The following is a 14,391-nucleotide window of genomic DNA, read 5'->3' as shown; positions in this document are numbered from 1 at the left end:
TGCTATCATGTCACCCCTAGTCCTTCTTTTCACTAGACTAGACATACCCAATTCAACACTACAATTCCCATTGTCCTATCTCATCCTGGTGGTTGACAGGGGTTGTAGTCCAACATAACCAGAGAGACACATGCACCCAAAGGACATCAGCCTGAAAACCCAATTTTTCCATCTTTCTTTCTTCTCATTACGAGCTCAAGCTGGCCAAATATCACCCACTCATTCCCCTATTTAAAAGAAAAGGTTTCTGTAAGCTAAATATAGTCGGCATCTATTTCACAAGTTCTGAAAGGGGGGGGGGAATATGTGACATTTGCGCTCGGTTTTGTTTTGTTGCTTTGTACACAGCAAGGGAAGACTTTGAAGTGGGAATAGTTTTCATCTTTCGGATTTCTGGATGAAGCTTTTCCAACGAGACTTCCCACCCCCTCCAATTCCTGTTCCCGCAAACCTCTCCAACAGCTCTGACTCTGCTTTGCAGATTATTCCATGTCTGAAAATGTCATACCACACAGACACACACATGTGCACACAAACAAACAAGCAACAAATAACTGCTGGAGATTGGAAGTGAAATGAAAAGGGATTCATAAAACACTGAAAAAAAATATTGCAGGGGGCCACATTGTACAAAGAGAACTTATATAAAATGTTTTACAGGTCGCACCTACCACCAGCTAGGCTAGCCAAAATGTACAAAAATGTATCACCTAAATGCTGGAAATGTGACCAAATACCGGGCACTTACTACCACATGTGGTGGACATGTAAAAGAGCAAAAGAATACTGGCAAAAGATTCGAATGTGGTTGGAAGAAATGACCGGACAGAGATTGGAACTCAAACCAGAATTATTCCTATTAGGAATTATAGAAGAAGATCTAAGTAAAGAGTTCACATATTTAATATTGCATGTCACAACAGCAGCGAGAATAGTTTATGCCCAACAGTGGAAGAGTGAAAACATACCTAAAGAAATGGAAATAAATAAAGAAAATACTTGACTGTGCAGAATGTGATAGATTGATGCTTTGAACTGAAAAACAAAGGAGAGACAGAATACTATGAGATTTGGAATAGATTTTATCAATGGTTAGACTTAAGGAATAGAAGTCGGAACGAGTAAGAATGAGGATGCATAGATTGAAACAAAAGGCAATATATGTAATATAGTATGTAAATGTAAGCGTGTATAAGAGGTTAAGTATGTGTATTAGTAAGTAGTAATGTATACTGAATACATAAGAGACTTGTGTTATACTTTATATGGCGGAGATATCGCCAAAACGGTTCCATCATGTACAAATTTTTTTTTAACAATAAAGGTTTTTAAAAATTAAAAAAAAATCTTCAGGGCAATAAGTTGTTAAATCACTCTTCTTGAAGGCAACACCGTTTGTAATGTAAAAAAAAAAGATGGAATTGTAATTACCGTATTTTTCGGAATATAAAACGCACCTTTTCCCCCCCAAAAAAGAGGGTGAAAATCTGGGTGCGTCTTATACTCTGAATGTAGCCCCACCCAGCTTCTCAAATGGAGGTTTCAGAGGCTGAAAAAAGCATCAGAAACGAAGCTTCAGAAAAGAAGCCCCCAGAGCTTCAGAAAAGAAGCCCCCAAACAGAGCTTCAGAAAAGAAGCCCCCAAACAGAGCTTCAGAGGCTTTTTTTCTGGAGCTCTGTTTCGAAGGCTTTCAGAGGCAGGAAAATTTTTTTTTTCTGAAACTGAGTTTCAGAAGTTTCAGAGGCAGAAAAAAAAGCAAAGAAAAAAAAAAAAGCAAGGCACAGAGCTCACAACCAAGGAACCTGTTGCTAAAATTCACCTCTGGGAACAGCTGATTGGGGGTATTCTGGGAGGCTGATCCACCTGCCAATCAGCTTTTTTCTTATTTTCCTCCCCAAAAACTAAGGTGCGTCTTATACTCCGATGCATCTTATACTCCAAAAAATATGGTATGGGATGACTTCAGAAAGGCATCAGAATATGCTCAGGAAAAGTCTTGCCTTAAGTTCAAGGTTAAATCAAGACAAAGAGAAAATTGTGCACCTCTTTCTAGCTACTACAGTAGTGGCCAAAATTGTGGAAACCATTTGGAAAAAGCGTATTTTTGAGGTTTGATGGCTAATAATACCACTTTTTTTTTTTTTTTGGAGTTTCAAGATAATCATATTTGTTTTTTCTACGTGTTTCACTTTTCTTCTTTATACTGTAACTGTATAAAGCAAATACCCAATAGCAAATCCTTCATACAAGTTATTGCATTACATTCTTGATTAAATTATCTTTCCATTGATATATAATTTTATGGTACTACTCCAAAAAAAAAAAGTGGTGTTATTAGCTAGTTTTAGAAAATACACTTTTCCCAAAAGGTTTCCACAATTTTGGCCACTACTATAAATACAACTCAAACTGGAAGAGATATGTACAATTTACCTAATTTGAGAGAGAAATTTGTATCGTTGATGTTCTATTTTGATGTATGTCTGAAGGAAGGGAGAACATGTGAATCCAACTTAAACAAAACAACTTGCATTTTATAGAGCATTTATGTACATAAAACATCCCTCTCTGGTTATATGACCCGAATCTAAGACTTAGAATTTGGCCTCAGTCTCATAGACACAGAAAGATGTGGTTGGAGAATGTATTTCTGAAGGAAAATGAAAAAAAAAAGTTTGTTCCAAGTTCCTTGCCAACAATGGAAAGAAAACCTGGCACAGTGTTTCTCAATTTTGGCAATTTTAAGCTGTGTGGATTTCAACTCCCAGAAACCCCCAGTCAGTATGCTGTCTGGGGAAATCTGGGAGTTGAAGTCCATAGACCTTAAAGTTGCTAAGGTTAAGAAACATCATGCTAGCACATAAGGGGAAAAGATGGATGAAAAATCGTATCCTTCTCCCTTTTATCCTGAGATAGTAGAGTTCTGATGGACTCTGATCAGCAATGGGTTTCACATATTCTTACCACCGTTTAGCTGCGTGTGCGCACGCCTTCCCCGCATTTGTCCGGCCTTCCGCGCATGTGCTTTGTTCGTGCGCGCGCCTTCCACACATGTGCCCGGCCTCGAAAACGTGGCTAGATCTGACAGCATTACGCCGGGGCAGTCACCGCTACCGGTTCGCCCGAATCAGTCTGAACTGGCTGAATACCACCTCTGACTCCGATGCTGAGCACAGAGTTGTAAAAGCATTCAAAAGTGAGACTGTCCCACACAATCTCAAGTGAAAAGCATTGTTTTAGAAGTTGGACTACAATGCCCATTGTTTGTTAGCGGCAATGAGTGTGATGGGACTTGAAATCTGACAACTCCTGTTAAATTCAGCTTCTTTCAGCATAAAGTACCTGTATAAATCTAAGATATCTGGAGATCTGTGATTCCTTGACTTTTGGCTTAGCAATGTTGTCCAAACTCAGCCACTGTATTTGGAAACCATCATGCAAATGAACTCAATTGTAGTTATCTTAATCGTGACTTAGAAGGAGCCCTGATGAGGGACCATTTATTTTATTAATTTATAATAAAGGTAAAGGTTCCCCTCGCACATACGTTCCTGACTCCTGGCTCATCTCTGTTTCAAAGCCTAAGAGACAGCGCTGTCCAAAGACGTCTCCGTGGTCATGTGGCTGGCATGACTAAATGCCAAAGGTGCACAGAATGCTGTTACCTTCCCACCAAAGGTGGTCCCTATTTTTCTACTTGCATTTTTTTATGTGGTTTCGAACTGCTAGGTTGGCAGAAGCTGGGACAAGTAACGGGAGCTCACCCCGTTACACGGCACTAGGGATTCGAACTGCTGAACTGCCGACCTTTCAATCGACAAGCTCAGTGTCTTAGCCACTGAGCCACCACGTCCCTCCTGAATACTCTAAATATTAAATATTCTGAATAACCCTAAATATTAATTTATATCCCACCTCTGTTGTTTTTTTCAAGTAACTCAAAGTGGTGAATGTACCCAATATGCCTTTCTCCTCCTATTTTCTCACAACAACAGTCCTGTAAGGTAAGTTGGGCTGAGAGAGAGTTGACTGGCCCAAGGTCAGACATTGGCTTTCATGGCTAAGAAGAGACTAGAACTCATGGTCTCCAGCTTTCTAACCTTTCTAATTTTCACATAGATTAGGCCATCTATGTCAAAATTGAACAGCCTTCTCTTAACAGAGGGAGAAGGATACGACATCATCTATCTCCAATCTACAACACAGTCCTTTCAACAGTTCCAAGAAGGCTCCACACCCATTTGCACCACTCAGGTGACCCTGATGACACAGATAAACCTCCAAGTGACCTTAATGACTCGCTAAAAGAATGCAAATGACCAGCTGTCTGCAGGGAATATAAATCCTTCCATTCCCCACCATTCAGTCAGAGCTGAAGAAGCTTCTTGGAAGAGAAGTGAAACGTCTTCAAAGAAAAACCAGAAAGCCCAGTTGTCTCTTGAAAAAGCACCTTTGGGACAACCATGACCTGGATGACTGAGAATCTCCATAGACAGCTTTCTAACCTGGTGCCTTAACCGCTAGACCAAACTGGCTCTTTAATCAGTGGTGGGATTCAAATTTTTCTACTACCGTTTCTGTGGGCGTGGCTTGGTGGGCATGGCTTGGCTTGGTGGGGTGGCACCTTGCTGTGAGTGACACCAAGTTGGCCACGCCTCACTCAGTCACATGACCCACACCAAGCCACGCCCACCAAGTCACGCCCACAGAATGGGCAGAAAGGGCAGTTTATGCAGCCTGTCCCTTTATGGTCCCCCTCCCCCCGTGTCGAAGTACCTTAAAGGGACACCACAGTATGGCTGCCTTCCGAGTAGCTCTGCCGTGATGCTGTCCCTCCGGCGAGCAGTGAGCGGGTGGGAAGGGGTGGAGCCAACCAGAGGTGGTATTTGCCGGTTCAACAAACCAGTCCAAATTTCTGCTACTGGTTCACCCAAACTTGTCCGAACCGGCTGAATACCTCCTCTGTCTTTAATGTACTGCTGTTTATGATCAAAAGGCTGTCATGGCAGCTAATAAGAAATTACGCCTATCATCTCATCCCTCAGTTACCTTCACCACAGGATGTCCTCCTGGGGTGGCTTTCACAGCACCCCTGCTGCCCTCCGTCTCATAGTGGGCCCGGTGATGAGTTCGAGGCTGCACTTCGATCTTCAGTTCATACTGCTCATACTGACTGGGGAGAGGCCAGTCGAGAGGTGGAAGAGCAGAAGATCTGTTGAGAAAAGCAGAAAGGCATTTGAGGTTGACCTTGATAGACCGTCTCTACAAGGTGGGACAGATGGTTGTCAGGTCAATGGGCAGGTAAGATTGAGCAGATTCAGGAAGCCAAAAAGGCTGTCATCCCTGCATCTTTTTTCCAAAACTTGGTGACTTGTGTAGCTGCTATGAATTGAACCTGGTCTCCTTTCGGCATAAAATATGGGTTTTACCATATTTTAGGTAAAATTAGAGTTCAGTTCAAAATCCAAGCCACACACCAGCACAATGACATATTCCCTCCCCCAAATCATCACATCTGCTGCTACTACAAGTCTTAAAACGTCTTCCCACCTCTAGGGTTCATAACTACTGGATTCAGAACATTTACTTCCTAGCTAATACAGGAAGAACTTCTACTGCAAGTATTTTAACAGATTAACGGAGTTGGAAGGGACCATGTGGGTCATCTAGTCCAACCCCCCTGCCTAAGCAGGAGACCCTACACCATTTCTGACAAATGGCAGTCCAATCTCTTCTTGAAAGCTTCCAGTGATGAAGCCCCCACAACTTCTGAAGGCAACTTCTGTTCCATTGGCTGATTGTTTTCACTGTCAGAAAATTTCTCCTTATTTCTAGGTTGAATCTCTCCTTGATCAGTTTCCATCCATTATTCCTTGTCTGGCCTTCAGGTGCTTTGGGAAAAACTTGACCCCCTCCTCTTTGTGGAAGCCCCTCAAATATTGAAACACTGCTAGTATGTCTCCCCTGGTCCTTCTCTTCACTAGACTAGCCATGCCCACTTCCTGTAACCGTTTATATTTAAATATTTAAAATATTGCTGTCCCAGTTCATCTGGAGAGGTATTTTAACTTAGTAGAAGGAAAATCCAATTATATTCCAACTTCCCTTATGTCAGATTTTCAGAGCAAGAAGAGCTTTGCTCTTTAGCACTAAAGTTTATCGATCTTTTATTCTGTGACAAAAAATACAGGTAATCCTCAATTTACAACCAATTTGTTTAGTGACCGTTTGAAGTTACCGTGGCATTGAAAAAAGTGACCAATGACCGTTGTTCAGATTTATGACCGTTGCAGCATCCCCATGGTCACGTGATCAAAATTTAGATGCTTGATAACTGACTCATATTTGTGAATGTTGCAGTGTCCTGGAGTCATGTAATCACATTTTATAACCTTCTGATAAGAAAAATCAATGGGCAAGCCGGATTCACTTAACAACCGTGTTACTGACATATAACAACTGTAGTAATTCACTTAACAACTGTGACAAGGAAAGTCATAAAATGTGGCAAAACTCACTTAGCAACTGAGACATTATGGGCTCCATTGTGGTTGTAAATCAAGGATTACTTGTGTTTACTCCTGGTCTTAGAACTTTGCATTCTGAGGATATACTGCCTCAAAATAGAATAGAATAGAATAGAATAGAATAGAATAGAATAGAATAGAATAGAATAGAATAGAATAGAATAGAATAGAATAGAATAGAATAGAATAGAATAGAATAGAATAGAATAGAATAGAATAGAATAGAATAGAATAACAGAGTTGGAAGGGACCTTGGATTTCTTCTAGTCCAACCCCCTGCTTAGGCAGGAAACCCTACACCACTTCAGACAAATGGTTATCCAACATCTTCTTAAAAACTTCCAGTGTTGGAGCATTCGCAACTTCTGGAGGCAAGTTGTTGCACTGATTAATTGTTCTAACTGTCAGGAAATTTCTCCTTAGTTCTAAGTTGCTTCTCTCCTTGATTAGTTTCCACCCATTGCTTCTTGTCCTACCCTCAGGTGCTTTGGAGAATAGCTTGATCCCCTCTTCTTTGTGGCAGCCCCTGAAATATTAGAACACTGCTATTATGTCTCCCCTAGTCCTTCTTTTCATAAGACTAGACATACCCAGTTCCAACAACCGTTCTTGTTGTGTTGGGCGATTGAGGAGGCAGAAGGAAGGTAGTGACAACAGCTCTTTAATATAGAGTGAGACTTCAGCAAAAGTTACAGGCAAAGGACCCTCCTTATATACCCGGCCAGCCGGGCAGTTGACCAATCACAAGTGACCTATTGTTGTTTAAATCTCCCGCCAAAACTATATACATAACACCCTTCCCCTCCCAGAAGGCACTTAGTCTATACATTTGCATACAAAATCACGCAGGTGACCAGGGCGTGTCCAGTTCTCACCACTTCGGGAGAACTGGTTGTTAACTTTCTGAGCAGTTTGGCAAACTGGTTGTTGGAAGAAATCATTAGGGCAGAGAACCGGTTGTTAAATTACTTGAATCCCACCACTGCCTTTCTGTAACCATTGTAACCAAATAATAGTTAAATGTCTAGTCATAAGTAAAAGACTACTTATATTTTTTAAAAAAATAACCTTTATAGTCAATGAAACCAGCAAGTGATATTTTTCCTTTATTCCTACAAAGGTTCCCTCAAGCCTTTCAAAGTATCAGACTAAGGAATTAACCAGTGAAACAGCTGGCCTTCAGAAATCGTGGGTGCTTCATCACTGGAGGTTTTTAAAAAGAGACTGGACAGTGACTTGTCTGAAATGATATAGGATCACCTGCTTGAGCAGGGGCCTGAACTAGAAGACCTCCAAAGTCCCTTCTAGCTCTATTCTGATTCTGATTCCAATTGACTGGTGAGTAGAGGTTGCAGGTCCTCCTAATAGGTCCGTTATCAGCAAATAGTTCAGATCTTCATTTTAAATTCCTTCTTCCTTCCTACATTCACTCTATCTCATCTTCTGGGAAAGCACTAATTATAAATGACACAGTAATTGTGAGAGGGATCTTGGAGTCCTAGTGGACAACCATTTAAATATGAGCCAGCAGTGTGCAGCAGCTTCCAAAAAAGCCAACACAGTTCTAGGCTGCATAAACAGAGGGATAGAATCAAGATCACATGAAGTGTTAGTACCACTTTATAATGCTTTGATAAGGCCACACTTGGAATACTGCATCCAGTTTTGGTCGCCACGATGTAAAAAAAGATGTTGAGACACTAGAAAGAGTGCAGAGAAGTGCAACAAAGGTGATTAGGGGACCGGAGGCTAAAACATATGAAAAACGGTTGCTGGAACTGGGTATGTCTAGTCTTATGAAAAGGAGGAGTAGGGGCAGGGGTGAAATCTACTTACCTTCCTTACCGGTTTGGAAGCACCGGTGCGCACACCTTCTGCGCATGCTCAAAACCTTAAAGGTAAAAAAACATTACTTCCTGGTTAAAACCAGGAAATAATGATACCCGGGCGGCAATCGCTACCGGATCGTCGAACCACAGGGAAAAATTGCTACCGGATTGGGCGATCCGGTCCAATCCGGGAGCATTTCACCCCTGAGTAGGGGTGACATGATAACAGTGTTCCGATATCTCAGGGGCTGCCACAAAGAAGAGGGAGTCAAGCAATTCTCCAAAGCACCTGAGGGTAGGACAAGAAGCAATGGGTGGAAACTAATCATGGAGAGAAGCAACCTAGAAGTAAGGAGAAATTTCCTGACAGTTAGAACAATGAATCAGTGGAACAATTTGCCTCCAGAAGTTGTGAATGCTCCAACACTGGAAGTTTTTACAAAGATGTTGGATAACCATTTGTCTGAAGTGGTGTAGTGTTTCCTGCCTAGGAAGGGGGTTGGACTAGAAGACCTCCAAAGTCCCTTCCAACTCTGTTATTCTGATGACTCAGATACATTTCAAAAAGGACTTTAAAAATTCTAAGCAGCGTTTCTTTACAAACAACAACAACAACAACAAAAACCCGATGGGGTTTAGTATAGAATTAAGATGACCCTGAACTGTGGAATTATAAAAAGGGACTGGCGCCATGCACAAAAGGAAGACGGCTGATCTACCATGCAGGCAAAATTCTTCCGATCCAACTGCTTACCTTAACAGGGAATGAACCACGGTCTGTTTATGCCAGCAACCCATCTCAACAGCCCTGGAGCTGGGATCTGGGATGTGTAACAGGAGACATCAGCCTTTTCTGCCTGGGCTGGCTTGACAGGTTGTTTTATACAACAGACCCACTGGCAGTCAGACCAAAAGGCTGACGGAGCCACAAATGGCAAAGTCAGGCCGGCTGGTTTGAAGATAGCCAAAAGAATGGAGATTCCGGGTGCCCCATTTACCCCATTGCCCTGAGCCAAAGGAATTAAAATTAGGGGAGGGGAATGAGAGCTATGATCAGGCAAAAGTTTTTTGGACAAAAGTCCCACGCCTAACTAGTGTCTTGGTAGGGTAGCAGTGGTGGTATTCATCCGGTTTGGGTAAACCCGTAGTGGTGGCTGCAGGTGGCTCCGCCTGGACATAATCATGTCCCATTTGTCCACGTTTTTGATGCTCTGTGCATGTGTGGAAGGCCCTGTGCGCTCTCACATTTGCGAACTAGTAGCGAAGGTAAGTGAATACCACCCCTGTAGGGTAGGGATGAAGGAGGATTTTAAAAAGCAAGTTGATGATCGTGATCCTGAAGAATGGGTACAAGTGAGTGGTGGAATTCAAATTTTTTTACTACCAGTTCTGTGAGTGTGGCTTGGTGGACGTGGCAAGGGAAGGATACTGCAAAATCCCCATTCCCTCCCCATTCCTGGGGAAAGGATATTGCAAAGTCTCCATTCCCTCCCCACTCCTGGGGAAAGGATACTGCAAAATCTCTATTCCCACCCCACTCTGGGGCCAGCCAGAGGTGGTATTTGCCGGTTTTCCGAACTACTCAAAATGTCTGCTACCGGTTCTCCAGAACCTGTCAGAACCTGCTAAATTTCACCCCTGGTACAGGTAGTCCTTGATTTACAACCACAATTGAGCCCAAAATTTATGTTACTAAGCGAGACATTTGTTAAGTGAGTCTTGCCCCATTTTACGTCCTTTCTTCCCACAGCGGTTAAGTGAATCCCTGCCGTTCTTAAGTTAGTACAGGGGTCTGCAACCTTAAATACTCAAAGAGCCATTTGGACCCATTTCCCACAAAAAAGAAAACACCGGGAGCCACAAAACCCTTCCCGTGCCTGACTATTTTTTGAGCGAACACAAAACTAGCATATGTAGTTGAATTAAATGTTCTGTTTTCTTCTGAAACTTTTCTTTTCTTGGATTTATCCATGGTTATTGAAATGCTCAATAAATTGTGTGCCGGCGGGTGTCACACATTGGCGGTTGTGATGCATATTTTGAGTGACAGGGAGCCGCAGCAGAGGGGTGAAAGAGCCACATACGTCTCGAGAGCCACAGGTTGCTGACCCCTGAGTTAGTAACACGGTTGCTAAGTGAATCTGGCTTCCCCATTGACTTTGCTTGTCAGGTGATGACCTGACCCCCAGGACATAAATATGAGTCAGTGGCCAAGCATCTGAATTTTGATCATGGGGATGCTGCAATGGTCATAAACATGAGAAATGGTCACTAATAAAGGAGAATATTTATAGCTGAGGATTGACTTGAGGGGTGCTTGATGCTCTCTGAGATTGCTTGTTTTCTTGCAAACATTTCATTATCCAAACTAGGTAACATCATCAGTTACCTAGCAAGCTCTGATGATGTTATCTAGTTTGGTGACATCATCAGTGCTAGCTAGGTAACTAGTTACCTAGTTTGGGTAATGAAATGTCTGCAAGAAAGCAAGCGAGCTCAGAGAGCACCAAGGACCCCTCAGATCATAAGTCACTTTTTTCAATGCTGTTGTAACTTCAAACAATCATTAAATGAACTTTTGTAAGTTGATTTCTGTAATCGAGAACATAAATAATCCAGAAAGAAACCAGTGTACAGACCTGTGTGCAGTGATGGAATTCAAATAATTTAACAACCGGTTCTCTACCCTAATGACTGCCTGGGTGGGCATGGCCAGGGAGTGTGACAGGCAGCACTCGGCCTCCTGCAGCCTCCTGAGAGCAAAAACAGGCTGCAGGGGGGGTGCCGCTCCCCCCGCGCCCCGTTTTGGGCCTGCACTTACCTGACAGCCAAAACGGGGCATGTGGGGACTCCTGAAAGGGGCAGGGCAGGGGTGGGGCCAACCAGCAATTTAACAACCGGTTCTCCCAAACCGGCCCGAACCGGCTGAATCCCACCACTGCCTGTGCGGCCTAATTGAAGAGGCTGTAACTTTCTATGGATCAGGAAGAAAGGCAGAAAACTTTATCCTTGCAAACTTTGCAGAAAACTTTCTCCTTGCAAAGTCTGTCCCTATAAACCAGGGGTGGCCAAATGTTTACCAAAAGAAGTCCTTTTTTTTTTAATTTTTAAAGGATTTGGGAGTAAGGCGGAGACAGAGGGAAGTAATGGTCCTCCTGATCATGGCTGCTTTGAGAGTTATTAGTAAACTGAGCACAGTTTTGTTTTGCAAATCTATGGCATTCACGCAGAGCCAATCAGGGTTTGCCCTTTGTGGAAGAGACCTGAAAGCAAAAGAATTGGCAGTCAATCATGGCTTATTTGCTTCCCAAGAAATCAGGTTATTCTTCCACTACTTCGTGGTCGCTCCCAATAAAAAGAACTTAAATTGCTAGTGTTTGCCCATGTTGGTGGCATGCCACAACTGTGTAGGCTCCTCCCTCCAGGTATGCCAGCCTGGTGTTGTGGCCCGCCAGCGGCCAGCAAAGCTGGCAGCAGATCCGGACAGTGAAGAGGTTGGGGAGGGACGTGGGCCAGTCCTGGAGTCTGGGGAAGGCTCGGACAATGGCTCTGAGTCAGAGGCAGAGAGGGGGCCAAGGCCATCTGGTAGTTCTTTGCTGCCTCCAGAGTCTCCAGAGTCTGACATCAGCGAGTGTGCATGCTTCCCAGTGCGCATGCTCAGAGCTGCCAGGAGACAGCAACAATTAAGGAAACAGGGTCAACTTGGGAGTAAGGCTTGGAGATGATTGGCCCCTCCCATAAGACATAAAAGAGAAGCGAACGGGATGTGAGCTTTTGCAGGAAGCAATTAGTTCATTTGGCCAATTCAAGATTTGAAAATTCTGTTTGTGACTGTGTGCCAAGTTTGGCCTTGCCCTGCGTCTGGAAATTAGCTCTTTGGCAGCTTTCCACGTGAGATAGGTGGGTGTTGATAAACTTCCTCTGAAAGACTGTTTATCAAGCCTTGCAGACTGTAAATGAAAGTCATTTACAGCTGTATGAATTAAAGAGGTTTCCCGGGACTAGGTTTGTGCTGTTTAATTTCTAAGGAAGCCTAGGTCAGAATGCCTGGTACCACAGTGATATGCCAGCAGCTGCAAGGTGAATTTAGCAGATTTTCTCTGAAAGGAGTGTGCAACTCAGCTTTAAATGCAAGGAAACAATGCCTGGACACCAAGGGGATAAATCATGTCATTAAGTCATGGCGAGGACCAATCACAATAGCATTCAATTGCAGGTAGTCCTTGATTTATGACCACAACTAAGCCCAAAAATTATGTTGCTAAGCGAGACAGCCTTTACGACCTTTCTTGCCACAGTTGTTAAGTGAATCATTGCAGGCGTTAAATGAGTGGCACAGTCGTTAAGTGAATCTGGATTGACTTTGCTGGTCAGAAGGTCACAAAAGAAAATCACACGGGACACTACAACCATCATAAATATGAGCCAGTTGCCAAGTGTCCAAATTTTGATCACATGAACATGGGGATATTGCAAAGGTCATAAGTGTGAAAAACGGTCATGTCACTTTTTTTTCAGTGCCATTGTAACTTCAAACGGTCATTAAACAAATGGTTGTAAGTCAAGGACTACCTGTATTTGATAAATGGAGGGCAATCAGTGTTGGTTTAACACACCCTGGAGTTATAGAGCCAATAATGTGCTATTCCCCCATCATGTCTCACTTCGTGGCATCTGTCTGACAGATCCCTAAAAATGTCACATCTTGCCCCCAACAATCCTCATTTTACCAACCTCGGAAGGATGGAAGGCTGAGTCAACCTTGACCCTAGTAAGATTCGATCTGCCAAAGTTTGCATGTCTTGACAAGAAATGGAAGTTCTCCTGTCTCACATGAACCTCACATACCTGAAGAGAGGACTGTGGCCTCCAAGACGAGCTTTGGACCAGGACAAGGGGGACGGCACAGCCAGATAATCCATCCCTTCTTTGCGGGCGATTCCAAGTCCCCCGCTACCCATGGGGCCACCACCCACATCTTCTCCATTGCAGCTCCCTTCCTCCTTCCGGGCCACTGTCTGCTCGGTTGAGGTCTTGCGAGCTTTTTGAGGGATGCTTTCCACCAGCCGTGCAGCAGGGCAATTAAATGGGACCACTTCGTTGCTCGATTCCAAGGTGTCCCCTGGTGCCTCCTCACCAAGACTAGCCCTCCGGGAGAGGCACGGAGATACAGAAGAATGCGTCTCCGAGCTGGAGTAGCGTCTTTTGCCGCAGGGGGATGATGGTCGCGGTCCAAGAAGCAGCCACGTATCCTCCGTTCCCCGACTTGGGGAGTAGCTGATACTGTAAGTTGGCCAGGATTCTTCAGGGGACAACCACGGCTTGGGAGATGCTCGGGGTGAGCCCAAGGGTGAACTAAGGGCAAAACGAGCTGCAGCCTCATTTACCTCGTGTTCCACGTCATCTCCAGCAGGGGCCTCATCATCCGAAAAGAAGCTCCACGGGGAGACACTTCCACTGCTAGCAGGACTTGGGGTGAAGAATCCAGAAGAAGGAGCCGCTTCCCGGTAACCCCCAAAAGCCTCCAGCAAGAGATAGTCCCGAGGAGAAGAGTCCCATTCATCTTCATCGGTCCGTTGGCTTGGAGAGATGGTGGTGATTTGAATGCTGGGGCATTCGAGCACCCAGGAACCTCCCAGCCGCACCTGCCGGGCCGGTTGGCTCTCGAAGGTGTCGCCATCCAAGTTGGCGGGACGGGGTGGAGGAGAGTGCATGCCAGCACGGGCCCCTCCAAGATGCATAGGACATGGGATACCCAAAGGAGAGGCATAAGGCGGAGGGTCTCCAAGGGTAAGTGAACAATAGCCAGGGAGATTGTCTGCTTCCAAGTCTGTAAAAAAAGACAGAAAGTGTGAATTAAGAGTTCCTCTGTTGGACTAAATCACAGAGTCGGCTGGTCCAAGAAATTTCCTCATGGAAATTCTCAGGAAAGGCAATCTGGAAATAATTACCACTGACTTCTAGCTCCCACCTGTATTGGAGCATTAAAGATAGACAGATATTCCTCGACATAGGACTACAACGAAGCCTGAAAC

General features: G+C 44.0%; 1 protein-coding gene across 2 annotated transcripts in view; it reads right to left on the bottom strand.

The window, feature by feature from the left end:
- The window catches only part of NFATC4 (nuclear factor of activated T cells 4), a 134,529-nt gene that overhangs the window by 97,484 nt on the left and 22,654 nt on the right, over positions 1-14,391 (bottom strand). For both annotated transcript variants that reach the window (XM_070944362.1, XM_070944363.1), the window contains exons 2-3: positions 13,205-14,186; positions 5,050-5,212 (exon numbers count right to left, since the gene is read on the bottom strand). In XM_070944362.1, coding sequence (XP_070800463.1) covers positions 5,050-5,212; positions 13,205-14,186 — 1,145 coding nt within the window. The remainder of the gene's footprint in view (positions 1-5,049; positions 5,213-13,204; positions 14,187-14,391) is intronic.

This window comes from Pituophis catenifer, unplaced genomic scaffold (assembly GCF_029215685.1).
Source record: "Pituophis catenifer annectens isolate HBS135680 unplaced genomic scaffold, rPitCat1.0.hap2 SCAF_5, whole genome shotgun sequence".
Lineage (NCBI taxonomy): Eukaryota > Metazoa > Chordata > Lepidosauria > Squamata > Colubridae > Pituophis > Pituophis catenifer.
The sequence above is the reverse complement of the archived record's forward strand: the minus strand, read 5'-3'. Positions and strand labels throughout refer to the sequence as shown.